This window comes from Erythrolamprus reginae, chromosome 1, assembly GCF_031021105.1.
Source record: "Erythrolamprus reginae isolate rEryReg1 chromosome 1, rEryReg1.hap1, whole genome shotgun sequence".
In the NCBI taxonomy this organism is placed as follows: Eukaryota; Metazoa; Chordata; class Lepidosauria; order Squamata; family Dipsadidae; genus Erythrolamprus; species Erythrolamprus reginae.
This window is the reverse complement of record NC_091950.1, coordinates 3,064,411-3,091,381: the sequence shown is the minus strand read 5'-3', so window position 1 is coordinate 3,091,381 and position 26,971 is coordinate 3,064,411. Positions and strand designations below refer to the sequence as shown.

The 26,971-nt window shown below is 44.2% G+C and overlaps 1 protein-coding gene across 3 annotated transcripts in view; it reads right to left on the bottom strand.

The window, feature by feature from the left end:
• The window catches only part of PCSK4 (proprotein convertase subtilisin/kexin type 4), a 41,994-nt gene extending 18,256 nt beyond the window's left edge, over positions 1 to 23,738 (bottom strand). For 2 of the 3 annotated variants that reach the window (XR_011558361.1, XM_070743336.1), the window contains exons 1-8: positions 23,390 to 23,738; positions 16,854 to 16,958; positions 14,193 to 14,288; positions 12,421 to 12,549; positions 7,877 to 7,953; positions 4,128 to 4,216; positions 2,787 to 2,959; positions 928 to 1,140 (exon numbers count right to left, since the gene is read on the bottom strand). Coding sequence is in view for 2 of the 3 variants with exons in the window: in XM_070743336.1 (XP_070599437.1) it covers positions 928 to 1,140; positions 2,787 to 2,959; positions 4,128 to 4,216; positions 7,877 to 7,953; positions 12,421 to 12,549; positions 14,193 to 14,288; positions 16,854 to 16,916 (840 nt within the window). In the remaining variant the exon portion in view is untranslated. The remainder of the gene's footprint in view (positions 1 to 927; positions 1,141 to 2,786; positions 2,960 to 4,127; positions 4,217 to 7,876; positions 7,954 to 12,420; positions 12,550 to 14,192; positions 14,289 to 16,853; positions 16,959 to 23,389) is intronic. The other variant, XM_070743328.1, reaches the window with a different exon arrangement.
• Between the last annotated feature and the right edge of the window lie 3,233 nt (positions 23,739 to 26,971).

Here is a 26,971-nt window from a genome sequence, read left to right as displayed (position 1 = left end):
AGGCTGCCCAACTTCTTCTGGACTCTAGGTGGCGTACAACATCTAAAAATCAGTATAAAAAGAACAGTTAAAAAAACCATAGGAAAAAAAACCAATAAGCTTGTCTCCTGGGGTGTTGGCTCTTCCTGCCAGCTTAGTGTCACCTGCAAATCTGATGAGTCCCCGTTCCTCTGAGTCATTTATGAAGATACCCAAGAGTCCTGGGCCTCAGATGGAGCCACTCCTCACTTCCCTGCTTGTAGAGATAGTACTACATCTACTAAGCACTACATGTAGTACAGTGGTATTTCTACCTAAGAACGCCTCTACTTAAGAACTAGATAAGAACCGGGTGTTCAAGATTTTTTTGCCTCTTCTTAAGAACCATTTTCTACTTAAGAACCCGAGCCAGGAAAAATTTCCCAGGGAATTTGAGAGCAGCACGAAGGCCCGGCCAGTTTCCTGCCCTTCCCCCTGGGTTTCTCTCTCTGGCGCAGTGTCTGGGAGGCAGCCTCACGCTGGGTGTATGGGAGGCACATGCTCCTCCTTGCCGCCTCTCTCTCTTTTTTTTTTAAGCCTTAAAGTTTGGGATTTTTTTTATTCCCCTCCCCTTCTTCCTTTGGCAGTGACTCTCCTCCTCCTCCCACCCAAATTCCGAGCTTTTCTTTCTTTCCTAATGGGTTTGCACGCATCATTTGCTTTTACATTGATTCTTATGGGAAAAATGGCTTCTCCTTACAAACTTTTCTACTTAAGAACCTGGTCACGGAACGAATGACGTTCTTAAGCAGAGGGACCACTGTGCCAGGTTTTAAGCCTGGCCTGGCCTCCTCTTTAACCTGTCCCTTTGGCTCTTCCCTGCCCATTTCAGTGGAGAAGACAGGAACAGAATAACAGGCCCCCTTGACCGACCGACCGTCCACCCTCCCCTAGTCCGCTGAGCCTCACAATCTGCTTCTCGCCCTTGGCCCCACTGCTGTAGGTGGCGGTGAGGGTGGAGGCACAGGCCTCGCTGTACCACGGCACCCGGCCGCTCTCGGTGGTGCTGCCCACGGACAAGGTGTAGATGCTGTTGGTGTAGCCGTCGCAGTTGCAGTTGTCCTTCCGGAGGCCGCCGTTCCCGGAGGCCCAGACGAAAAGAGAGCCCAGCCCTCCGCGGCCCTGCGGGGAGAAGGCCGGGAGAGGAAACCTCCAGTCAAATGCAGGAAGTTCATTGAGTGACCGTTCCAGGTTTTCACAGTGCTGAAAAATGGTCATTTTTCCACACTTTATCACCATTGCAATAAACCCAGGAGATTCAGTGATCGATGACACTTTCGAGCCCCTGGTAGTTATTATTATTATTATTATTATTATTATTATTATTATTATTATTATTTATTGGATTTGTATGCTGCTCCTCTCCGCAGACTCGGGGCGGCTAACAACAATGGTAAAACAACATATAACAATCCAATTTGATAAAACAACTAAAAACCCTTATTATAAAAAACCAAACATACTCACAAACATACCATGCATAACTTGTAATAGCCTAAGGGGAAAGGATAACTTAACTCCCCCATGCCTGGCGACAAAGGTGGGTCTTAAGAAGTTTGCGAAAGACAAGGAGGGTGGGGGCCGTTCTAATCTCTGGGGGGAGCTGATTCCAGAGGGCCGGGGCCACCACAGGGAAGGCTCTTCCCCTGGGGCCTGCCAAATGACATTGTTTGGTCGACGGGACCCGGAGAAGACCAACTCTGTGGGACCTTATCGGTTCACACTCTGGGTTCAGTTCCAGTTGAAGAAGAAATTGAGAACTTGTGCTGTCCCTCATCCAGCAGAACAGACGGAGGACCATGGTCAACGGACCCACGGGATAATTCCCCATGGCCAACTTGCCACACAACACAAGTTAGGTGGTATCAAAGAAACGACGGAATAAGATCATGAATGGAAGGTTGAAGTAGGAAGGGAGAAATGAAATGGGAATGATAAGAAATAAAACACTTTTTAAAAATTATTTTAAATAGTTATTGAATTGTCCCAGGAGAAGTTGGCCGTGGTGAGTTGGATAAACCAAACGCACTGGACTTATATGCCACTTCCTAGTATTTTACTGCCCTCTTTTAGAGGTCTACAGAGACAGCCTATTGCATTCAGCCACCTGGGTCCTCATTTTGCCCACCTCTGAAACAAGGAAGGCAGAGTCAACCTTGAGTTGGTCAGCATCAAACTGCTGGCAGTGGAATGCACGGTTAGCCTGCAATACTGAACCACCATGGCTCGTCCTTCCTCCTTCCTTTCTTCTTCCTCCCTCCCTCTTTCCTTCCTTCTTCCTTTCTTTCCTCCTTCCTTCCTCCTTTCCTTATTCCCTCCCTGTGCCTTTCCTCGTTCTTTCCTCCCTTTCTTCTTCCTTCCTTCCTTCCTTCCTCCCTCCATCCCTCCCACCCTTCTCTCCCTCCCTCTATTTTCCTTCCTTCCTCCCTCCCTCCCTCCCTCAGTCTGTCCTTCCCTCCCTTCTCTTCCTCCCTCCTGTTTCCTTCTTTCCTTCCTTCCTTGCCCCCTTCCCTCCCTTCTTTCCTCTTAGCACTTAGATTTATATACCGCTTCACAGTGCTTTTACAGCCCTCTCTAAGTGGTTTACAGGCCCAACCATCTTGGCCCTCGTTTTAACAACCATGGAAGGATGGAAGCCTGAGTCAGCCTTGAGCCAGCCAGGATCAAATCCCTGGCAGTGGGCAGAGCCAGTCTGCCGTGCTGCATTCCAGCCACTCGGCCACTGGGGCTCTTGTCCCATTACGGGACCTCGATCCCGCCCCTCTCACCTTGACCACCCCCTTGTGGAAGGCCTCTCTGGCCAGGACGCCCGGGCCGTCCACCGTCTTCCCGTCATCGTCGGGACCCCAGCTGGCACTGTAGATGTCGATGTGCTGCGGCTGGAGACTCAACGACTGAGCCTCCACGATGTCGTTCACATCCCCGTCCAGCATCCTCACCCCTGGGGAGAGAAGAAGAAGAAGGGCGCAGGAGACCTTTGGCAAGACTTCTGCCCTCTGCCTGGACTCAGGGGGGGGGGGGAGGGGCGTGGGTGTGCGTGTGTGAAAAACTTTAACACCTGTGGGCTTCAATTCCCATGGCAGCAAGGACAGCAGCATCTAAACCATCCCTCTTGGCAATGGGATGGAATGGAATGACCACTGAAGGCCTTAAGTAGGATGGCTGAATGTTGGCTTGATAGGTTTTTCTTTTAATTGTTTTTAAATTGTAGTTTTAATTGGATTTACGTTATTGTTCTGTTTTTATATATGCTGTGAGCCACCCCGAGTCCTCGGAGAGGGGTGGCATACAAATCCAAGCAAGTAAGTAAGTAAGTAAGTAAGTAAGTAAGTAAGTAAGTAAGTAAGTAAGTAAGTAAGTAAGTAAGTAAGTAAGTAAGTAAGTAAAAAATAAAGGGAAGGGAAAATGAATAGAATGGAATGGAATTATACAGTATACAGAATAGAATAGAATAGAATAGAATAGAATGGGAATGGAATGGAATGGAGAATAGAGAATGGAATGGAATAAATGGAAGGGAAGGGAAGGGAAAATGAATGGAATGGAATAGAATAGAAATATGGAGTAAGATAGAGGAGAATATGGAATGGAAGGGAATGGAATGGGATAAATGGAAGGGAAGGGATGGGAAGGGAAAATGAATAGGATAGGATAGGGTAGGATAGAAATCTTTATTGACATGTGTGATTGGACACACAAGGAATCTGTCTTTGGTGCAGATGCTCTCAGGGGACATAAAAGAAAAAGAGACATTTGTCAAGAATCATGTGGGACAACACTTAATGATTGTCATAGCGCTACAATGGATTCCAGGCAGTGAAGGGCTACCAAATTTTTTAATACCACCCTGTGGCCGTAGCTTATGCATTTTCTTTCAACATCTTTCAGTGCAAATTGGGTGCTGTGGGGTGCAGCTCCATTTTCGTTACCCCACTGCGTTCCCCCCTCCACATCCGGGCAGCAGCCCAGCCCTGATTCCAGGTATAGGAATTCAAATTCTCCCACACGGACCCAGAATTCCCCACGCCTGCCCAGCCTCCCTGCCTGGACCCTCTCGGGATGCACCCGACAGCTGACGCCTACTCTAAAGCAACAGAGAGGACTCGTACCCCCAATTTTGGCCCCGTAGGCGATTCCGGCTCCACAGACTTCGTTGTTAGCGACAGCAGCGACTTCTCCTGCGCAGCGTGTGCCATGCCTGAAAGAGGAAAGGGCCGAGGAGAGAATAAAACGGAAGCGCAAAGGGACCTTGGAGGGTCTTCTGGTCGAAACCCCTTGCTCCAGCATTCCGGACAATGGCTCCTCTAATCTCTGCTTCAAAGCCTCCAGCCATGGGAGCCACCCCACCTCTATAACCCCAGAAACTTTAACCTTAGACTGTCTGCAGGTGATTCACCCCATTCCCAAGAGGTCTGAAACATAGAAACATAGAAACATAGAAGACTGACTGCATAAAAAGACCTCATGGCCCATCTAGTCTGCCCTTATACTATTTCCTGTATTTTATCTTACAATGGATCTATGTTTATCCCAGGCATGTTTCAATTCAGTTACTGTGGATTTACCAACCACGTCTGCTGGAAATTTGTTCCAAGGATCTACTACTCTTTCAGTAAAATAATATTTTCTCATGTTGCTTTTGATCTTTCCCCCAACTAACCTCCTATTGTGTCCCCTTGTTCTTGTGTTCACTTTCCTATTAAAAACACTTCCTTCCTGAACCTTATTTAACCCTTGAACATATTTAAATGTTTCGATCATGTCCCCCCTTTTCCTTCTGTCCTCCAGGCTCTACAGATTGAGTTCATCAAGTCTTTCCTGATACGTTTTATGCTTAAGACCTTCCACCATTCTTGTAGCCCGTCTTTGGACCCGTTCAATTTTGTCAATATCTTTTTGTAGGTGAGGTCGCCAGAACTGAACACAGTACTCCAAATGTGGTCTCACCAGCGCTCTATATAGCGGGATCACAATCTCCCTCTTCCTGCTTGTTATACCTCTAGCTCTGCAGCCAAGCATCCTACTTGCTTTCCCTACCGCCTGACTGCACTGTTCACCCATTTGGAGACTGTCAGAAATCGGTACCCCTAAATCCTTCTCTTCTGAAGTTTTTGCTAACACAGAACTGCCAATACTGAGGATTCCTTTTCCGCAAGTACATTATTTTACATTTGGAAACATTAAACTGCATTTTCCATTGCTCTGACCATTTATCTAGTAAAGCTAAATCATTTACTAGATAAAAGGGGTGTGCATAAGCACACCATTGTGCCTCATACTTCCGCGTGAGAGATTTTACCCATTTCTGGTGGGGCTTTGTTTCTGCGCATGTGTGGAAGCTAAGAAATCTACCGAAATTAGGAGAAATCCCGTACGTGGAAGAATCCTCACGTGAAATTGTGCTTGTGTCGCAGGCGCAGAAGCCGAATCTCGCGCCAACACCCAGACGTGCCCGTGCCAATCTTGGAGACCGCATCAGTAGCGCCAAAGTCCAGTCGCCCTTCCCTGCTACCATCCCTGTCTTACTGTCCTATTGTCCTCATTTATCTATACTTACTTTGCTTATTATTATTATTATTTAATATTTTATTTTTATTATTATTATTATTATTATTATTATTATTATTATTATTATTTAATATATTTTTTAATTGGTTTATTTACTAAATTAACAACAAACAAACAAAATACTTAAAGAAAATGTGCCCAACACCAATAAAAACCCCACCACCATTTAGGGGGTTAAATTATTTGCAATAAGTTTCAATTTCTTCCTTAGCTCCGGTTTACATTTCTTTACATACAAAAAGAGATTGGAGTTTATTTTTCACATTGTCGTCATATATTCTACTTAAGATATAATTTTTCACCTTATTCCATCGTGCCATCAGCTTCTCCAGTTTATTTTCATCAAAGTTATTTCATCTTATTTCCATAATTTCGAAGTGGATGTGGTCCACCATGTACCAGTACCAATTCTGGATTGTCCATTTATTGCTGTCCTTCCACCCTAATACCACTACTGCTTGAGCGCTTTCCAAAGCTGCTGTTTTGATTTCTTTAAATTCTCATAATTCCCCATATTTAACTAGTATTGCTAATTCTTTTGTAATTATCCAATTAATGTTTAGCATATTATTTATTTCATTCTGTACTTCCTTCCAAAATTTTTGAACTTCAACACATTCCCAGAGCATATGCATACAAACTCCTTTTATTTGGCAACCAAATTTGTATGCCCCCCCCCCCCTCTCTGCAGACTCGGGGCGGCTCACAACAATAATACGAACAATATATCACAAATCTAATATTAAAAAGTCTCTAAAAGCCCCTTATATAAAAAACAGACATACATACAAACATATCATGCATAAATTATATAGGCCAGGGGGTGATGTCTCAGTTCCCCCATGCCTGACGGCAGAGGTGGGTTATAAGAAGTTTACGAAAGACAAGGAGGGTGGGGGCAATCCTAATCTCTGGGGGCAGCTGGTTCCAGAGGGTCGGGGCCGCCACAGAGAAGGCTCTTCCCCTGGGTCCCGCCAGACGACATTGTTCAGTCGACGGGACTCGGAGAAGGCCAACTCTGTGGGACCTATCTGGTCACTGGGATTCGTGCGGCAGAAGGCGGTCCTGGAGGTATGTTTGTTTTCTTTGTTTGTTTGTTTGTTTGTTCGTTCGTTCGTTCGTTCGTTCATTCATTCGTTCATTCATTCATTTTGACTTCTATGCCGCCCAATCACAATATAACAATAAAAAGAAGTCAAGAAAAAAAGACAAAATTCTAAAACCCTAATTAAAACTCATAAAGACAATTCAGCAACACGCATACTTGCCATTCATACCAATTCATACCCATGGTCAAGCTAGTGGTTGATTTAGGGCCCCCAGGTATTATGTCAATACCTGATTGCTTGCACATGTTTGACAAATAAATAAATAAAATAAAATATAAATAAAATTCTGGGACGCAAGCAGGCCATTCCCTGTTTACCGTGAGGGCTGGCAGGTCGGCCAAACCCTGCATTCCTATTGCCAAGTTCCAGGCTAATTTTTCTGAGGTTCAGACCAAACCTCTGTGAACAGATCAGTTCAGGCCTTCAAGGGGGGTGCAAACAGGCCCCCGAAGTTCCAGTACTTTCTCTCTGAAAGAGTATATCTACATGGCAGCATCAGTTTGCTGTGCTGGAGAACCCAGAGAGATGGAGAGCTGGATGAGCTCATTCTATTTTAGGCTACAATAACGGCATCCTATAAGCTTGAAAGTGCAGGCTTCCTGCCACCAATTTTAAATTTTAGGATGGGTCCTTCCTAGTTTCTTCGCCTGACCGTTGAGTCCCTGAGGAGGGAGGGAGGGGGAGAGAGAGAGAGAGAGAGTGGGAGGGAGGGAGGGAGGGAGGGAGGGAGGGAGGGAGGAAGAAGAGGTAGGTGGGTAGGAAAGAAAAAAGGAAAGAAGGAAGGAAGGAAAAGAAAGAAAAAGGAAGGAAGGAAGGGAAAGAGAGAGGGAGGGAAGGAAGGAAGGAAGGAAGAGAAAGAGAGAGGGAGGGAGGGAGGGAGGGAGGGAAGGGAGGGAGGGAGGGAGGGAGGGAGGAAGGAAGGAAGGAAGGAAGGAAGGAAGGAAGGAAGGAAGGAAGGAAGGAAGGAAGGAAGGAAGGAAGGAAGGAAGGATCACACAGAATCCCTTCCAATTCTGGCACAGTTACACTGACTCCAGACTACAACTCTCACATTACTTACTCAGCTTCCCCAGGCCAGCCAGGAGAGAAGAGAAGCTGAAATCTCCAAAATCTGGAAGATAGTGGGGCAACTGGACAGACACGCACACATTACATACCACACACACACACGCACCCCCTACCTGTTCTCATTCCACTTGTTGTAGCGTGGCTGAGGATCCGGGTCGTTATCATTAAAGTCGTAACTTGCCAAAGGATCCTGGAAGGAGGAGAGGCCATGATGGGAGCCTGCAGGAAGGGCTGGTCAGGCTCCAAACAGGGAACTTTGATCTTTGACTGCACTTTGGCAGAAACAGAAATAAAGGCAGAAAAAACCCTGGACACACATACAACCTGGGAGAAACCCCTCTTAGCAGCAGTAACTGCAAAAGAGACCTTGGAGTCTTGGTGGATAATCAACTAAACATGAGCCCACAATGTGCAGCAGCAGCCAAAAAAGCCAACACAATCCTAAGCTGCATCAACAGGGGAATACACTCCAAGACCAGGGAAGTCTTAATACCACTCTACTACGCCCTGGTCAGACCACACCTGGAGTACTGTTCTCAGTTCTGGTCACCACACTTCAAAAGAGACATTGAAACTGGTGCAGAAAAGAGCAACCAAGATGATTAAGGGACTGGAAACCAAGACTTACGAAGAGAGACTGAGGTAACTGGGCATGGATAGCCTAGAGAAAAGGAGGGCCAGAGCGGACATGATAGCAGTCCACAGGTATACGAGGGGATGTCACAGAGAGGAGGGGATCACTTTATTCTCCAGGTCACCAGAGGGCCGGACGAGGAACAACGCCTGGAAGCTGACCAAGGAGAAATTCAACATGGAGATAAGGAGGAACTTCCTGAGGGTCAGAGAGATCAACCAATGGAACAACCTACCAGCAGACGTTGTGAACTCCAACACTCTGGACATTTTTAAGAGAAGATTGAACTGCCACTTGATTGGTGTACTATAGGGTTCCTGCTTGGGCAGGGGGCTGGACTTGATGGCCTTCGTGGTCCCTTTCAACTCTAACAATCAATCAATCAATCAATCAATAAATAAATAAATAAATAAATAAATAAATAAATACGGAGGCCCAGAGAGGTTTGGGAGCCACATTTGGGGGAGGGGGGAGGGGGGAGTGTTGACCCCTGGGATTAAGGTCAAGGAGACGTCAGGTGGTTCAAACATACAGCAGAATTTTTCAACCTTAGCAACCTGAAGACAGGGGGGCCTTCAACTGACCCTGCTCCCACGGAGGGGACCCTCGGGGCAGAGAAAAAGCCCTCCAAGTGGACTCAGAGATCCTCAGAAGGAGCAACAATGACCAGAGGACCGCAAGGAATAGAAATCCTTCCGTCCCCCAAGTTAGTACTATGTTGGGTTTGCAATATATAAACAAGCTAACAATGAATGTATTGTATGTATTGAAGTGCTATAGCTTTAAGAGGTAGTGTTGCAAATGGCCATAAGAGGGAGCCAGAAAGCACAATTCTCTCTCTCTCTCTGCGCTCTCTGTTCTTTCCGCTGATTCACTGTGACTGATATAGTAATCTCTGTATGTCCAATGATAGTTTGATGTATTGGTAAGCTGTAATGTATGTCTGATATGTAAGATAAAGACAGGCTTGTAATATTATTATTGCATTGAGAGATATTGACTGATCTGTTTAACTGGACTGTGCTATTTCTAAAAGTAAACACAATTTTAGACTGTGCTATTTCTAAAGCAAAACACTTTATCTGTCTTGTATGACAGAATAATTACTCCTATCTCCTGGATTATTATTATTATTATTATTATTATTATTATTATTATTATTATTATTATTATTATTATTATTATTATTTATTGGATTTGTATGCCGCCCCTCTCCACAGACTCAGGGCGGCTAACAACAATGATAAAAAACAACATGTAACAATCCAATTTAATAAAACAACTAAAAACCCTTATTATAAAAACCAAACATACACACAAACATACCATACATAACTTGTAATGGCCTAGGGGAAGGAATATCCTAACTCCCCCATGCCTGGCGACAAAGGTGGGTCTTGAGTAATTTGCGAAAGACAAAGAGGGTGGGGGCCATTCTAATCTCTGGGGGAAGTTGATTCCAGAGGGCCAGGGCTGCCACAGAGAAGGCTCTTCCCCTGGGGCCCGCCAAACGACATTGTTTCCCTCTGTGCGTGTCCTTGATAACTCAAGGGTTCTTCTGCACACTCCTTAACACTCCACCGTGCAGTCGGAACAGAAGAAATTCCTTGGATGAGAAGCGAGGTGTCTTCCAGGAAAAAGAAATAAAAAACCAAGCACAGCTGCCTTTTGGGAAAGCACCTTTGGGGCTCCACTGATGGAGAGCCCACCACTTCCATTCCACTGGTTAATCATGCTAACCGTTGGGAAATGTCTCCTTATGTCTCCTTAGATTGTAAAAAATACGACTTTAGTAATAGAGTCATTCAGGCGTGGAACTCATTGCCGGACTCTGTAATATCATTTCCCTAACCCCCAATATTTTTCCCTTAGACTGTCAACGCTTGACCTCTCCAGATTCCTAAGAGGTCAGTAAGGCGCGTGCATAAGTGCACTAGAGTGCCTTCCGACCCCAGTCCTATTGTCTCTCCTATATCTCCTATATCTCAAATTTGCTTCTCAGCTGGTCATCTGCATCCTTTGAAAGAGCTGTTGAGGCCACCTGGAGGTTTTTCCGTGTCCTCAGAGTTACCTGAGTGGTGGAAATGGGTGTGGAGCCTTCTTGGAACTGCTGAAAAGATTGTGTTGTAGGCTGGAGATAGGAGATGATGATGATGATGATGATGATGATGATTATTATTATTATTATTATTATTATTATTATTATTATTATTATTTATTAGATTTGTATGCCGCCCCTCTCCATAGATTCGGGGCAGCACACAGCATACAATAAAACAATTCATGACAAATCTAATAAATTTAAAAAATCATTTAAAAACCCCATTATTAAACCAGACATACACACAGACATACCATACATAAATTGTATAGGCCCAGGGGAGGGGGGGGCAATGCCTCAATTCCCCCATGCCTGGCGATACAGGTGGGTCTTAAGAAGTTTGCGAAAGACAAGGAGAGTGGGGGCAGTCCTAATCTCCAGGGGGAGTTGGTTCCAGAGGGTTGGGGCCACCACAGAGAAGGCTCTTCCCCTGGGACCCACCAGATGACATTGTTTAGTCAACGGGATCCGGAGAAGACCAACTCTGTGGGACCTAACTGGTCGCTGGGATTCATGCGGCAGAAGGTGGCCCCGGAGATATCCTGGTCCGATGCCATGTAGGGCTTTAAAGGTCATAACCAACACTTTGAATTGTGACCGGAAACTGATCGGCAACCAATGTCATATCCCTCCCCCTCTGTTGAGAGAGGGCTGTTCACTTTGGACACAGATGGCCACTTTGACCCCTCTTCCAAGCCAGTGACAGTCCTCTCTGTCCAAAATGTGGACTTTGCTGTCTTCAAAAGAGGGGCCTGTGTCTTTTAAATGCAGACGGACAGCTGAACCGTGTCCTGGTGGGTTTATTCTCCTATGTTGGGCCAAGCGTTTGTGAAGTGGCTGTTTTTTTTTCCCCAATGTACAGATCTCGACATGTCTCACTGCATTGAACTGCATATAACACACTGCTCAGTTGTTCATTCTTGGATTTGAACTGTGCACGTGTGTTGTGTTGGCTGAAGATCCCCCCGATTTGATGAAGGCCCACTTGGGACAGCCACACGTTCTGGGGGCTTCCTTGACGTGTCTTCGCTCTTCTTCTTTCCCACCTTTGCTGGCAGGTGTTCTGTCCCAGAGATGAGCCCCCCCCCCCCCCAAGAAATAGGGTTCACAGGATTTAAACAATGTAATTCTAATAGTTTAGTACCAGAGAGGTTTAATGTCTAAAATGCATCAGTGAAGCAAGAAATAAGTCTGCTCGTTTTCAGCTGTTCATTAGAGACTCAAACAGAAAGCCAAAAAAACTCCCATATAGTTCTCTTTGATCACATATCTCTCATTAACACGACTCACTCTGATTTGGAAGGAAACCTGGAGGCAAAGATTCCACTTTCTCACTTTGTAATTCAACATAAATAGTCCAAGAACCAGATCCAAAACATCCACCTGATACATTCGAAAGTTGACTGGCTCATCACAAGACTCACCCTTAAATAGCCACAAGGCATAGCCAAGCGTTCCAGAGATCTATTCAGGCAGAGACCTCCTCGTGCTCAGCCACTCCTGCCTTCTGACACTGCTGCGTACTCTGGTGTCAAGAAGAGGCTCTTCCTCTTCTCCTGAGTCTCTCACAGGCACCTCTGGAGGTCCAACAGGCCCTGGTGGGTTTTCAGCCCCTGACTCCACATCCTCTCTGACTTCCTCGCTATCAGACTCGGGTGCCAAGTACCCTGACCTAGGATACCAACCCACAACCGTCTCTTGATCCTCAGAATCTGTGATCAGCTGTGCAGGACAGGACACAACCGTAGGCAGGCCCTCAGCTCGGTGCAGACCGCCCTTCAGTTTAGGTCTGCCAGGATTTGCATTCAGCCTACCCACAGCACACCTGGTGGCCTGCAATTAGCCAAAGGTGGCGTTGAGGTCACCTCCACCTTCCTGTAGCTCTCCTCCCTCCGTTTCCACCAGGTAGGGGTGGTACTCACATAGTTCGCCTCCAGATCAGGATGGTTCTTCTCGACCCCATCGTCCAAAATGCTCACCACCACACCTAAACCGGTGTACCTCTGGCTCCATGCGCTGAGGACGTTGAGATCTGGAGTGATATCATTGTTCTACAATGGGAAAGATCAGGTGGAAGGTCTTAAGCATAAAATGTATCAGGAAAGACTCAATGAACTCAATCTGTAGAGTCTGGAGGACAGAAGGAAAAGGGGGGGACATGATCGAAGCATTTCAACATGTTAAAGGGTTCAATAAGGTTCAGGAGGGAAGTGTTTTTAATAGGAAAGTGAACGCAAGAACAAGGGGACACAATCTGAAGTTAGTTGGGGGAAAGATCAAAAGCAACATGAGAAAATATTATTTTACTGAAAGAGTAGTAGATCCTTGGAACAAACTTCCAGCAGACGTGGTAGATAAACTGAATTGTAACTGAATTTAAACATGCCTGGGATAAACATATATCCATTGTAAGATAAAATATAGGAAATAGTATAAGGGCAGACTAGATGTACCATGAGGTCTTTTTCTGCCCTCAGTCTTCTATGTTTCTATGAGGGCTCCGCGGTGCAGGAAATTGAGATCCGAGGGTGGGGGTCAAGGTTCAGGTAGCATCCGAACTAAATCAGAGTCGAAGTCAAAGTCCTCCTCAAAGTTTCCCACCCAATTGAAAGTTCACATCCCTTGTCCCCCCCACCCACAAACTTATCACTACCTATTCAGATTGTGCCGTGCCAGCGTGGCCAGTCCTCCTTCCGCTCCCGCCCAGGTGGGTGGGCATAGGATGTCCTTGAACCCCTGGAAAGAATGCTTTGTGGCTGCATCAGCTCCCTCCTGGAAATCTCCCCTCCCAAGTTCCCATAAACACCAGGCTTTCTATAGAGAGTGTGGCAATCCCTTAATTTATCACCAACTTCTGCACCGGTCTGACAGGAGCTCAACGATCCTTTCAAGGACCCCCAAAGCTCTGGGGCAAAGAACGAAGACAACACTTTTTAAGTTCTTGGGGAAGCAGGGCTGGAGTGGGCTGTGGGATCCCCCTGTCCTGGGAGTTCGAGGGCCGGGCCGGGCACTTGCCCTCCACTGCCTAGAGCTCTGGACTGCCTGCGCCACCATCTGGGAATCATCCCAATGGCCTGAGAGGGAATCATGACTTACCTAGGTAACATCGACAGAGCTAGAAAGGAGGGTGGTTAAGCCAGTGTTTCCCAACCTTAGCAACTTGAAGGTATCTGGACTTCAATTCCCAGAATTCCCCAGCCAGCGAGGATGCGGGGATCTTGAGCAGAAAGAGAAGGCAAGACCCTCCCTTTCCCTTGACCCCCAACAAATGGGACCCAAGGGAACCCTGTCTGCCTCAACCAACATAGAGGCGGCACAGGGACATCCATTTCAATAACCACTTGGCATCCGTGAATCTGTCTCATGCTGCCTTGAAGCTCTCCTCCTCCTCCCCCTCCACAACCCCACTGTCTTCCAGCCCTGAATATGTTGCCTGGTCCGATAATGATACCTGCAGCAAAACAATCCCGCTGCAAGAGCACCAAGAACCCTAAAGTCCTCCTCCTCTTCCTCTCTCCTCTTTCCTCCCCACAAACCCCACTGCCTTCTAACACTGACCATATTCCCCAGTTGGGTAATGAAACGTCTGAAAGCAAACAGCCAGGCTCAGAAATCGTCAAGGACCCCAAGCCCTAGAAAGGAGTGTGGGGTGGGGAAGCAGGGCCCAGTCCTCCCCCTTCCTGGCCCCACTCACCATGTACCACTGTTTGTGGAACCACGGGTCGGTGGGGACAATTGTGGCTGCTCTCTTTGTCCGCCTCTTCAGCACCTGCTGTTCAAACCACGGGATCTAGAGCCAAAACCACAGAGATTAAACCAAAGTAGTCAATCTGACCTGTTCGTCCCACGGCCCCAAGTTTGTTTGTTTGTTTGTTTGTTTGTTTGTTTGTTTGTTTGTTTGTTTGTTTGTTTGTTGATTGATTGGATTTGTATGTCGCCCCTCTCCATGGACTCGGGACGGCTCACAACAAACATAGAATACATAACTTATTATTATTATTATTATTATTATTATTATTATTATTATTATTATTATGTCAGTACAACTCAGCAAACGAGATCACTATGCTGGATTTCATATTTCATCACCAGTCGGGCGCTTCCCAAGCACCTAAGAATGAGTGATGTAGAGGCGAATTATGTTTGCCGATCCCAGTAAAGCAGCCTTTTGCAATTGACAGATGGGGATTTTGTCAATTCCGATGGTTTTCAAATTATTATTATTATTATTATTATTATTATTATTATTATTATTATTATTAATTAGATTTGTATGCCGCCCCTCTCCGTAGACTCAGGGCGGCTCACAACAATGACAAAATCAATATACAGTATAACTAATCTAATAATTAAAAAACATATAAAAATAAATAAAAACAATTTGATCCAGTTAAAAGACTTAAAAAACATCCTAAAAGCTTAAATCCATAGATTATTCTAAACTCATTTGTTGGGGGGGGGAGAGAAGAGATCTAATGGCCCCAGGCCTGGTGGCAGTCTTCAAACTTTTTCCAGAAAGCTTTATAGGCCATAACCAACACTTTGAATTGTGTCCGGAAACCAGCCAGTGCAGTCCATGGAGTGCAGCTGCATTTTGGACGATTTGAAGTTTCCAAACACTCTTCGAAGACAGCCCCAAGCAGAGAGCACTGCAGTAGTCAAACCTCAAGGTGATAAGAGTGACTTGAAACCAAGACTTACGAAGAGAGACTGAGGGAACTGGGCATGGATAGCCTAGAGAAAAGGAGGGCCATGGGGGACATGATAGCAGTCTACAGGTATACGAGGGGTTGCCACAGAGAGGAGGGGGTCACTCTATTCTCCAGAGCACCAGAGGGCTGGACGATGAACAAGAGCTGGAAGCTGACCAAGGAGATATTCAACGTAGAAGTAAGGAAGTATTTCCTGATGGTCAGAGCAATCAACCAGTGGAACAACCTGCCTGCGGAGGTGGTGAACTCCCCAACTCTGGACACTTTCAAGAGGAGATTGGCCTGCCACTTGGCTGGGGTGCTTTAGGATTCCTGCTCAGGCAGGGGGCTGGACTTGATGGCCTGCATGGTCCCTTTCAACTCTAACAATAGATAGATAGATAGAAGATAGATAGATAGATAGATAGATAGATAGATAGATAGATAGATAGATAGATAGATAGATAGATAGATAGATAAAGGCATGAGTGACCGTGAGCCAAGACTCCCTGTCCAAGTAGGGCCGCAACTGATGCACCAGCTGTTTATTTTGGGAACAGTGGGATGGGAAGGGCAGATTCCCCCTCTTGTTGGGGTCCAATTTCTATCTGTCAGGACAGCCAAACCAGACCGGCTGGATGTCCAGCCACAATGGAAAGTCTTATTATTTTTCCGACATCCCTATCACTTCCTTTCACAACAGCTGTGAAAAGCACACGGCTCTTATAATCTGGGCCTGTTTGGTCTTGGACTGTGCAGTTCTTTGGCTATCCTCTAAAGCAGGGCTTCCCAACCTTGGCCACTTGAAGATATCTGGACTTCAACTCCCAGAATTCCCCAGCCAGCGAATACACCAGTGTGCCCTACTCTCCCTGTCCTACTGTCCTCATTTATCTGTATTTATGTTTATACCAATACCAGTATATGTTTTGCCAAAATCAATAAATAAAATAAACAAAACAATGAAAAGACGAAGGAAACAGGTGCGTCACTTGGAGTCGAGTGCTATGAGAAATAGGTGGGAGGGAGAGAACAGGGTTGGCTGCATTTTTTAAGACTGTCCATAGCCGAAAGGGTCAAGAGGGAAAACGCCAAAGGGGAGAATAGCCAGAGCAGTCCAATACGCTTTAACTATTGTGCAAGTGAGGTCAGAGGGGAAGGTTTTCAGGAGACTCTCTGCCTAAAACACGATTTGAGTATTGCCCACAAGATCATATGCTGCAATGTCCTACCAGTCAATGACTACTTCAGCTTCGACCACAATAACACAAGAGCACACAACAGATTCAAACTTAATACGAACCGCTCCAAACTTGACTGTAAAAAATATGATTTCAACAATCGAGTTATCGAAGCGTGGAACTCATTGCCAGACTCAATTGTGTCAGCCCCTAACCCCCAACATTTCTTCCTTAGACTCTCCACGATTGACCTCTCCAGGTTCCTAAGAGGCCAGTAAGGGGCGTGCATAAGTGCACTGGTGTGCCTTTTGTCCCCTGTCCAATTGTCTTTCCTTTCTTTCACCTATCATATATATTCTCTTCCTTTCATATATCCTCTCCTCTAAGTTCACCTTCGCCCTCTTTTATGTCTATTTTCTTCCTATGTATTTGTGTATTGGACAAATGAATAAATGAAATGAAATAAATGACATGTGGGCTTACCTGAGGGTCTCTTTTCAGGCGGAGATGCCACCCCCGGTGCTTGGTTAAAGATTTCGGAGCCATGCCCCGGTGCTTCAGGTGGAAGTAGGGCTCCCCATCAATCACCTGCAATGCAGAAGGGCAAAACGTTACCCCACCTTCGACACACCCTCCAAATACAAAAAGAAGAGAGACATGGAGGGAGAACTCAGCTGTCCAATTGTCTCTCCTTATCTCGTTTATCTTTTCTTCCTTTCAAATATGTTCACCTCTACTTTTATATCTTTTCTTCTATTCTTTTCTTTACTTATATTATTACATATCTTTCTCTTCAATGTGTATTATGTATTGGACTAACTAAGTAACTAACTAACTAACTAAATAAATAAATAAATAAGTAAATAAATAAGTAAATAAGTAAATAAGTAAATAAAGTACGGTAAGTAAAGTAAGTAAAGTAAGTGAATAAGTGAATAAGTGAATGAATGAATGAATGAATGAATGAATGAATGAATGAATAAATAAATAAATAAATAAATAAATAAATAAATAAATAAATAAATAAATAAATAAATAAATAAATAAATACGACTATAGCAATCAGGTAGTTAATGCCTGGAACTCACTACCTGACTGTAGTTTCTTCATCAAGCCCCAAAAACTTTACCCTTAGACTGTCCACTGTTGACCTCACCCAATTTCTAAGAGATCAGTAAGGGGCGTATATAAGTGCCTTCCATCCCTGTCCTAATGTTTCCCTCTTATTGGTACCCATATCATAATAATAATAATAATAATAATAATAATAATAATAATAATAATAATAATAATTTATTAGATTTGTATGCCGTCCCTCTCCGAAGACTCGGGGTGGCTCACAACAACAGTAAACAATATATAGAATGCAATAGAATGCAGCTGCAAGAGCTATCATGGGCTTCCCTAAATATGCCCATGTTTCACCAACACTCTGCAGTCTGCATTAGTTGCCGATCAGTTTCCGGTCACAATTCAAAGTGTTGGTTATGACCTATAAAGCCCTTCATGGCATCAGACCAGAATAACTCCGGGACCACCTTCTGCCGCATGATTCGCAGTGACCAGTTAGGTCCCACAGAGTTGGCCTTCTCCAGGTCCCATTGACTAAACAATGTCATCTTGTGGGACCCAGGAGAAGAGTCTTCTCTGTGGCAGCCCCGACTCTCTGGAACCAGCTCCCCCCAGAGATTAGGACTGCCCCCACCCTCGCCTTTCGTAAACTTCTTAGGCCTATATAATTTATGTGTGTATGTTTTTAAATTATGGGTTTTTAGTCTTTTAAATATTAGATTTGTATTGAACATTGTTTTCTACTGTTGCTGTGAGCCGCCCCGAGTCTATGGAGAGGGGCGGCATATAAATTTAATTAATAATAATAATAATAATAATAATAATAATAATAATAATAATAATACGACAAATCCAATAATTAAAAACATGACTAAAAACCCTTATCATTAAAGACAATCATACAATCCAATCATAACCATACATAGATCTTACTAGCCAGGGGATACGTCAGTCAATGCCTGGCGACACAGGTGGGTTTTCAAAGTCTTGTGGAAGGCGAGGAGGGGTGGGGGCAGTTCAAATCTCTTCTAATCATGTATATAAACAGTGTACATATATCTATGTATACTACCTATACATACTTGACAAATAAATAAAAATAAATAAATAAAAGGTGCCTCCAGCTTTTCTCAACCTTGGCTAATTTAAGACTTGTGGACTTCAATTCCCAGAATACCCCAGCCAGCTTTGCTTTGAATTCTAAATATATTAAAGGGTTAAGTAAGGTCCAGGAGGGAAGTGTTTTTAATAGGAAAGTGAACACAAGAACAAGGGGACACGATCTGAAGTTAGTTGGGGGAAAGATCCAAAGCCACGTGAGAAAATATTATTTTACTGAAGGAGTAGTAGATCCTTGGAACAAACTTCCAGCAGACGTGGTGGGTAAATCCATAGTAACTGAATTTAAACATGCCTGGGATAAACATAGATCTATCCTCAGATAAAAATACAGAAAATAGTATAAGGGCAGACTAGATGGACCAGGAGGTCTTTTTCTGCCGTCAGACTTCTATGTTTCTATGTTTCTGGGAGTTGAAATCCACTTATCCCAAAGTTACGAAAAGTTGCAGGTTCTAAAAAGATGGTCCGATTCCAACCAGATAAGTACTGACATCTCAGCAAAAATAAAGTATTTCATGGGCCAACTTCTTTTCAATGCTCTTCCTGTCGCCCCTGCAAAAGAAGGCCAGATCACAAAATCACGTGGGATCCCTCTCCTCTCTGCCTTGGAAACTCTCTCTCTCTTGTTCTGTTTCGCCAGGCCTGATTGCATACCTTCTAAGTAGATCCCCATCGATCTGATTAAGAAAGAGCTGGGCCAGGGTTTTTTTTTTAAAGGAAGAAGAGAGGGAACAAATGGTTTAACAGAAATGATGCAAGACCTCTGCATTGCAACACTCTGTTCTCACCCTCTTGGAATAAAAGGATGGGCAGCAGCCGATAATAAAACAATATGTATATTGAGTCCCATTGTTTCTATCTATTGAGAGACAGAAAAGCCAAATCCAGTCTGAACACCTGGTTGATTGTGTGATGAACCAAAAGAAAATAATAAAATAAGATTAATATCTCCCACTGTTTTCAGATTTTTGTCTCCAGTAACAGAAAACGCCAGAGACACAGGAATCCTTCCCTTGCCAGAGGACCCCCAATTTCTGTGGGGGGGGGGGTCCTCACCCCTATTCTCTGCAGATCACCATGCCATACACTCACACCCATCTGCTCAAAGGGGGTGATGGCTTCTTAAAGGTCCAAGGATACTTCACCAGAAGAGTCCTTCACACCTCCACTCGAAACAGAAGACCCTACGAAACTAGACTTACAATCCTGGGTCTAGGAAGCTTAGAACTACGACGCCTAAAATACGATTTAAGTATTGTCCACAAGATCATATGCTGCAACATCCTGCCTGTCAACAACTACTTCAGCTTCAACCGCAATAACACAAGAGCACGCAACAGGTTCAAACTTAATATCAACCACTCCAAACTTGACTGTAAAAAATATGACTTTAGCAATCGAGTTGTTGAAGTATGGAACTCATTACCAGACTCCGTGGTGTCAACCCCCAGCCCCCAACATTTTTCCCTTAGACTTTCCACAGTTGACTTCTCCAGATTCCTTAGAGCAGTGATTTTCAACCTTTTTTGAGCCACGGCAGTTTTTACATTTACGAAACCTTGGGGCACATTGAGCGGGGCGAGGAGGGCTAAAAAAAGTTTGGACAAAAAAATTATCTCCCTTCCTCCCTTTCGCTCTATTTCTCTCTCCCTCTTCCTCTCCCTTCCTTCCTCTCTCTTTCTCTCTCTCTTGCTTTCTTTCTCTTGTTCTCTTTCTCTCTCTTGTTCTCTTTCTCTCTCGCTCTTTCTCTTGCTTTCTTTCTCTCTCTCTCTTACTTTCTTTCCCTTTCTTTCTCTCTCTCTTGCTTTCTTTCTCTCTCTGAGCTTCACGGCACACCTGACCATGTCTCACGACACACTAGTGTGCCGCAGCACACTGGTTGAAAAACACTGCCTTAGAGGTCAGTAAGGGGGGAGCATAAGTGCACTAGTGTGCCTTCCGTCCCCTGTCCAATTGTCTCTCCTATATTTTATATATCTTTTCTCCCATCCATATATCCTTTCCCTACTCTTCATTGACGTATTCTATTCTCATATCTCTTCTTCTATCCCTTCCCTGATATTTACTACTACACGTTTTTATTCTCCTTAACTTTCAATTTGTATTGGACTAACTAACTAACTAACTAACTAACTAACTAACTAACTAACCAACCAAATAAATAAATAAACAAACAAACAAACAAACAAATAAATACCTTTGGCAGGTCACTTCATCTTACCCCCAAGCCTTTTTACAAAAAGTAAACTCTAAACTCTAAAGCTATGTGGGGAAACCCCCCCCCTTCTCCTTTTCTCCTTTCTTTAAAAAAAACAGTATTTTTTGCAGTGTGCTCTTTCCTTGCTCCTTCAGCTTCCCAGAAGAGACGCAAAACGGAGCCAATAGAGAGCAGGGGAAAGTGTCATTTTATTATTTTTTATTTTTCATATTTATAGGACGCCCCTCTCCTGACGGACTCAGGGCGGCACACAACAATAAGATAATACAGAATTTTAAAACCCCCCAAATAATGCACAATAAAAACAACTGCAAATTTTAAGACCCAATATAAAACAAACATCCAACCATACTATTTAATTGAAATTAAATACATATTTCATTGAAATATATACCCCAACAGGCTCCATGAATTAAATTTAATATTTCATTGGAAAAAAATATATTTCATTGAAATTAAATATATATTTCATTGAAATATATACCCCAACAGGCTCCATTTGCAGCAAGGAATTCCTGCACCATTTGCTTTTCTGGCTGGTTGCAAGACCGTGTTGGGGTCTCTGTGTCTCATCTTGGGGTCCCATACTTTAGAAAAGCCCACTACCATCCACTACCACCACCATGAAGGCTGGAAATGGGGCTACAATCTCCCACCCACCTAATGCACCTTTCCTGCTCTCCCCCCATCTCTCCAAAGCTTCCTTTTAAAGCACCTCCCACCATAGAACAAAATAAAAATAAAATTAACCCCCTTTTAAAGTCCAATAACTCAGTGTTCCCAACCTTGGCTACTTGAAGATATCTGGACTTCAACTCCCAGAATTCCCCAGCCAGCATTCGCTGGCTGGGGAATTCTGGGAGTTGAAGTCCAGATATCTTCAAGTGGCCAAGGTTGGGAAACACTGCAATAATTGAAGGTGCATTAAGAGGATGGAGGGGGGGGGCAGAAGACACCCCAGAGAGAATCCAAGAGTTGCCAGAGGCGGCTGGCCAACCTAGGGCTGGTAGCTGTCCTGACTAAGTGGAGCCTCCATGTTCAGGAGCAGTGTATCTGAATCCTGAAGCAGGGGGGGAACTGAAGCACTGAGAATGTTCCTCTGGCGCCAAATACAAACCCATGGCCTTCTCGGACACCTAAGAAATGCCTCGCACCGTCCCCACCTCCAATAAGCCATGTTCATTTGATGGAACCTTCCAAGACCTCAGTATACTAATAACAAAAGATTTAAGTGCCAAAACCCACTGCAACAACATAGCTAAGAAGGTTTCAAGAGTTGTAAACCTAATCCTACGTAGCTTCTGCTCTGGCAATCTCACACTACTTACCAGAGCTTACAAAACTTTTGCCAGACCCATCCTCGAATACAGCTCATGTTTGGAATCCATATCGCATCTCAGACATTAACACCCTTGAAAATGTCCAAAGATACTTCACCAGAAGAGCCCTTCACTCCTCCACTCGAAACCAAATTCCCTACGAGTCTAGACTTTCAATCCTGGCCCTAGAAAGCCTAGAACTAAGACGCCTTAAACAAAATCTAAGTATTGCCCACAAGATCATATGCTGCAACGTCCTGCCTGTCGGCGACTACTTCAGCTTCAACCACAACAACACAAGAGCACACAACAGATTTAAACTTAATATTAACCGCTCCAAACTTGACTGTAAAAAATATTACTTCAGTAACCGAGTTGTCGAAGTGTGGAACTCATTACCGGACTCCATAGTGTCATCTCCAAACCCCCAACACTTTACCCTTAGATTATCTACAGTTGCCATCTCCAGATTCCTAAGAGGCCAGTAAGGGGCGAGTACAAGTGCACTAGAGTGCCTTCCGTCCCTGTCTATTGCTCTCCTATATCTCCCATACCTTTCTTCTATTCCTATATCTCTTCTTTTATTCTTTCATTGATATATTCTATTACTATATCTTCTTTTCTATTCTTTCTTAGATATATTTTACTATGAGTATCTCCTCTATAACCTTCATCATGTATTTACTATGTGTATATAGATATATACCCACTAAAACCCTCATTGTGTATTGGACAAAATAGAGATAGATAGATAGATAGATAGAGAGAGAGAGAGAGAGAGTGAGAGAGAGAGAGAGAGAGAGAGAGAGAGAGAGAGAGAGAGAGAGAGAGAGAGAGAGAGAGAGAGAGAGAGAGAGAGAGTCAGTCAGTCAGTCAGTCAGTCAGTCAGTCAGTCAGTCAGTCAGTCAGTCAGTCAGTCAGTCAGTCAGTAAGTAAGTGCAGGGGCAGTCTACCCAGGGTTTCCCAACCTTGGCAACTTGAAGATATCTGGACTTCAACTACCAGAATTCCCCAGCCAGCGAATGCCCTGTCTCCATAGCGAATGCTGGCTGGGGAATTCTGGGAGTTGAAGTCCAGATAACTTCAAGTGGCCAAGGTTGGGAAACCCTGGTCTACCCTACCCACCCACGCACCTCCTGCCCGAGAAAAGGTGAGGCAGGGAAAGAGGGGGGGGGAGGCAAGGTTGTTGTTGTTGTTGTTGTTTTCTCCTTGCAAAGGCGCTCTGCGTATACTCAGAAGCTACCTCGCCGCCTCAAGCAGGCCCAGGAGGAGGAAAGGCAGCGACGCACCTGGCCCAGGTAGAGCAAACCCGTGCCTGCGTGCCAGGCCGCTGGGCCTCTTGGGCACCGCTGGGGACCCGCACGGCCCAGCTGCTCAGGTAGATGCTTGCGACGCTGGAGGCTCCACAGCAGAGCAGCACGAGCCCCATCCAGACGCCCATCTCTGAGGCGGCTCCTGCCCTGCCCCGCCTGTCTTTTCCCCGCTCAAACCACGCGAAACCACCCGGCGGAGGACGGGCGAGAGCCCTGCCTCTTATATATCAACGTGGCCTAGAGTCCCTTCGAAGCCTAGGCCTCGATTTGCACTCCACGACCGCTCTCGGGAGACCCTGAGCGGCTGGCCGCGCTCCCTGTGTTCGGAAGCGCCTGGTTGCCATGGCGACGGGAAGCCGAGGCAGAAGATCGAGGATTATCGGGCCAGGTGGCGCTAAGTGGTAGGGGGGGGAATGAGGGTTGGCCGCAAAGGCTCTTGGGAGTTGTGGTTTCTGCTGAAAGATAACGCTTTGATTAGCACCAGGATTAATTAAAGGGGTTGTCTTTTTTTTCCTTTCTGTTATCCACTTAAAGCCGAAGGGTTCTAAGAAGGCAAGGCATTTAATCACCATTTTGTAACACATAATAGACTTTCATTGAAATGGACCACAGTCACCTGTCCCTCCCTGAATGAATGGAATGGAGAGGAGCTCCGTGGATGGGAGACCACGAGAAAATCCCAGCGCTCTAGACTAACCTAGGGACAACCTGGGATACATTGACAAATCCAATATTGGCTGCCAAAAAAACTATCCACTAAGTTACCAAGGAAACATGAATTCTTACTGTTTATTCCATAATCTATAAGTAAAGTAGCACAAAGTTTTCAAGCATCTGGGCGCCTTTCCTTTCTCCAGAAAGGAAATAACTTTTAAACTAATACGTTTATTTAAAAAAAAATCTCCCCACTTTTCTATTTAAAAAACCCAGTCTGGAGTGCTATTCTATTCTAAAACCGATGAACCCTGGACCATGTGCAGAGTATGGAAGAATAAACTGTAAAGCCACAGAGCAGAGCTTTTAAGGATGGAAAAACTGATAAGGCAAATGAAAGGTATCTCGCAACATTTAATTTGCAAAGGTGGAAAATATATGGCTTTTTCAAGTTAATGGATCTCCCAGCTTCTGCTCTTAAACCAGCATACAGAGTTAATTTGCAACGTTGGGGTTTTCTTGTTGGTATTGTTTGCCTTTTATTTTATTTTATTTTATTCATTTGTCCAATACACAAATACATAGGAAGAAAAAAAGACATGTGGTAATATATATGAGGGTGAAAGTGAACTTAGAGGAGAGGATATATGAAAGGAACAGAATATATATGATAGGTAAAAGAAAGGAAAGACAATTGGACAGGGGACGAAAGGCACACCAGTGCACTTATGTACGCCCCTTACTAGCTTCTTAGGAACCTGGAGAGGTCAATCGTGGAGAGTCTAAGGGAGAAATGTTGGGGGTTAGGGGTTGACACAATTGAGTCCGGTAATGAGTTCCACTCTTCGATAACTCGATTGTTGAAATCATATTTTTTACAGTCAAGTTTGGAGCGGTTCGTATTAAGTTTGAATCTGTTGAGTGCTCTTGTGTTGTTGCGGTTGAAGCTGAAGTAGTCATTGACCGGTAGGACGTTGCAGCATATGATCTTGTGGTCAATACTCAAATCGTGTTTTAGGTGCCGTAGTTCTAGGCTTTCTAGGCCCAGGATTGTTAGTCTATTTTTGTAGGATATTCTGTTTCGAGTGGAGGAGTGAAGGGCTCTTCTGGTGAAATATTGTTGGACATTTTCAAGGGTGTTGATGTCTGAGATGTGGTATGGGTTCCAGACAGATGAGCAGTAGTCTAGGATGGGTCTGGCAAAAGTTTTATATCAATTTATATCAATTTATGTTTTATATCAATTTATATTAATTTAATCCTACGCAGCTTCTGCTCAGGCAATCTCACACTACTCACAAGTAGTGTGAGATTGCCTGAGCAGAAGCTGCGTAGGATTAAATTGATATAAATTGATATTCGGCCCCATTATAGGCAAGAGATCCTAAGTGCAGTTGCTTCTTTGAGTGTTCTGCAGCAGAGCCATTTGCTCGTGAGAAAATAGTGTTACCTGGCACTTAAAAAGCTCCCAGTGCAAACCTATTTACTATTCACTGTAGAGCAGTGTTTCCCAACCTTGGCCACTTGAAGATATCTGGACTTCAACTCCCAGGATTCCCCAGCCAGCATTCGCTGGCTGGGGAATCCTGGGAGTTGAAGTCCAGATATCTTCAAGTGGCCAAGGTTGGGAAACACTGCTGTAGAGGATTTTTATGCAACTCTGTTGGGAAAGATGAAACTCTGGGAAAAACCACATCAAGGTGTAGATAGGCGTCCAATCTGACCTGCTTAGGGAGAGGTGTATGTGTAACACATAACTTGCAAACTCACCTTGAGATTTAAGGTTTGGGTTTTTTTAATAAACCCAATTAACCAGAAAACCAGAAAACCTTTTTCCGATTGGTGAGCTGCGAGCGAAGTGGTTACAAATTTCTGCTTTTTAATAACATTTGTGGGCTAGGGGAAAAAAGTATTTCTATATTTTTTAATTTAATTTTTAATTGATTGCATTCTATAATGCAATCAATTGTAATTATTCCACAACAATTCCAGTTGAGTTTAGGGGTTTTGAACTGCCTAGGTTCAGCTGTAGGCGGTTTTAACCTTAATGTTCAGAAAGTTTTTATTGGGGGGGGGGGGGTTTACTCTTTAATTTATTTGACTTCTATGCCACCGAATCCCATGGGATGTAGAGCCGCTTACAACAATAAATAATACGATGTTACAAAAGTCAAATATTAAATATTTAAAAAATTAAACCTATTATATAACTTTAAACAAGATCTAAGTATTGCCCACAAGATCATATGCTGCAAGGTCCTGCCTGTCGGTGACTACTTCAGCTTCAACCAGATTTAAACTTAATATTAACTGCTCCAAACTTGACTGTAAAAAATACGACTTCAGTACCTGAGTTGTCGAAGCGTGGAACTCATTACCGGACTCCATAGCGTCATCCCCAAACCCCCAACACTTTACCCTTAGATTATCCATGATTGACCTTTCAAGATTCCTAAGTCTTCAGAGAGGGGAGGCATACAAATCTAATAAATAATAATAAATAATAAGAGGTCAGTAAGGGGCGAGTACAAGTGCAGTAGAGTGCCTTCCGTCCCCTGTCCTATTGCTCTCCTATATCTCCTATCCTTTTCTTCTATTCCTATATCTCTTCTTCTATTCTTTCATTGATATGTTCTATTCCTATAACTTCTCTTCTATTCTTTCTTAGATATATTTTACTATGAGTATCTCCTCTATAACCTTCATCATGTGTTTTACTGTGTGTATACCCACTAAAACCCTCATTGTGTATTGGACAACATCAATCAATAAATAAAAATCCGAGTGAACTGTCCAATCAAACTCGCATACATACCAATCAATCACAATTCTGCTGTGACTAGATGTTAGCCTTGACATTCCCCAGGTGATTAATATTAATTAATAAGCACCAAGTAATGTCCA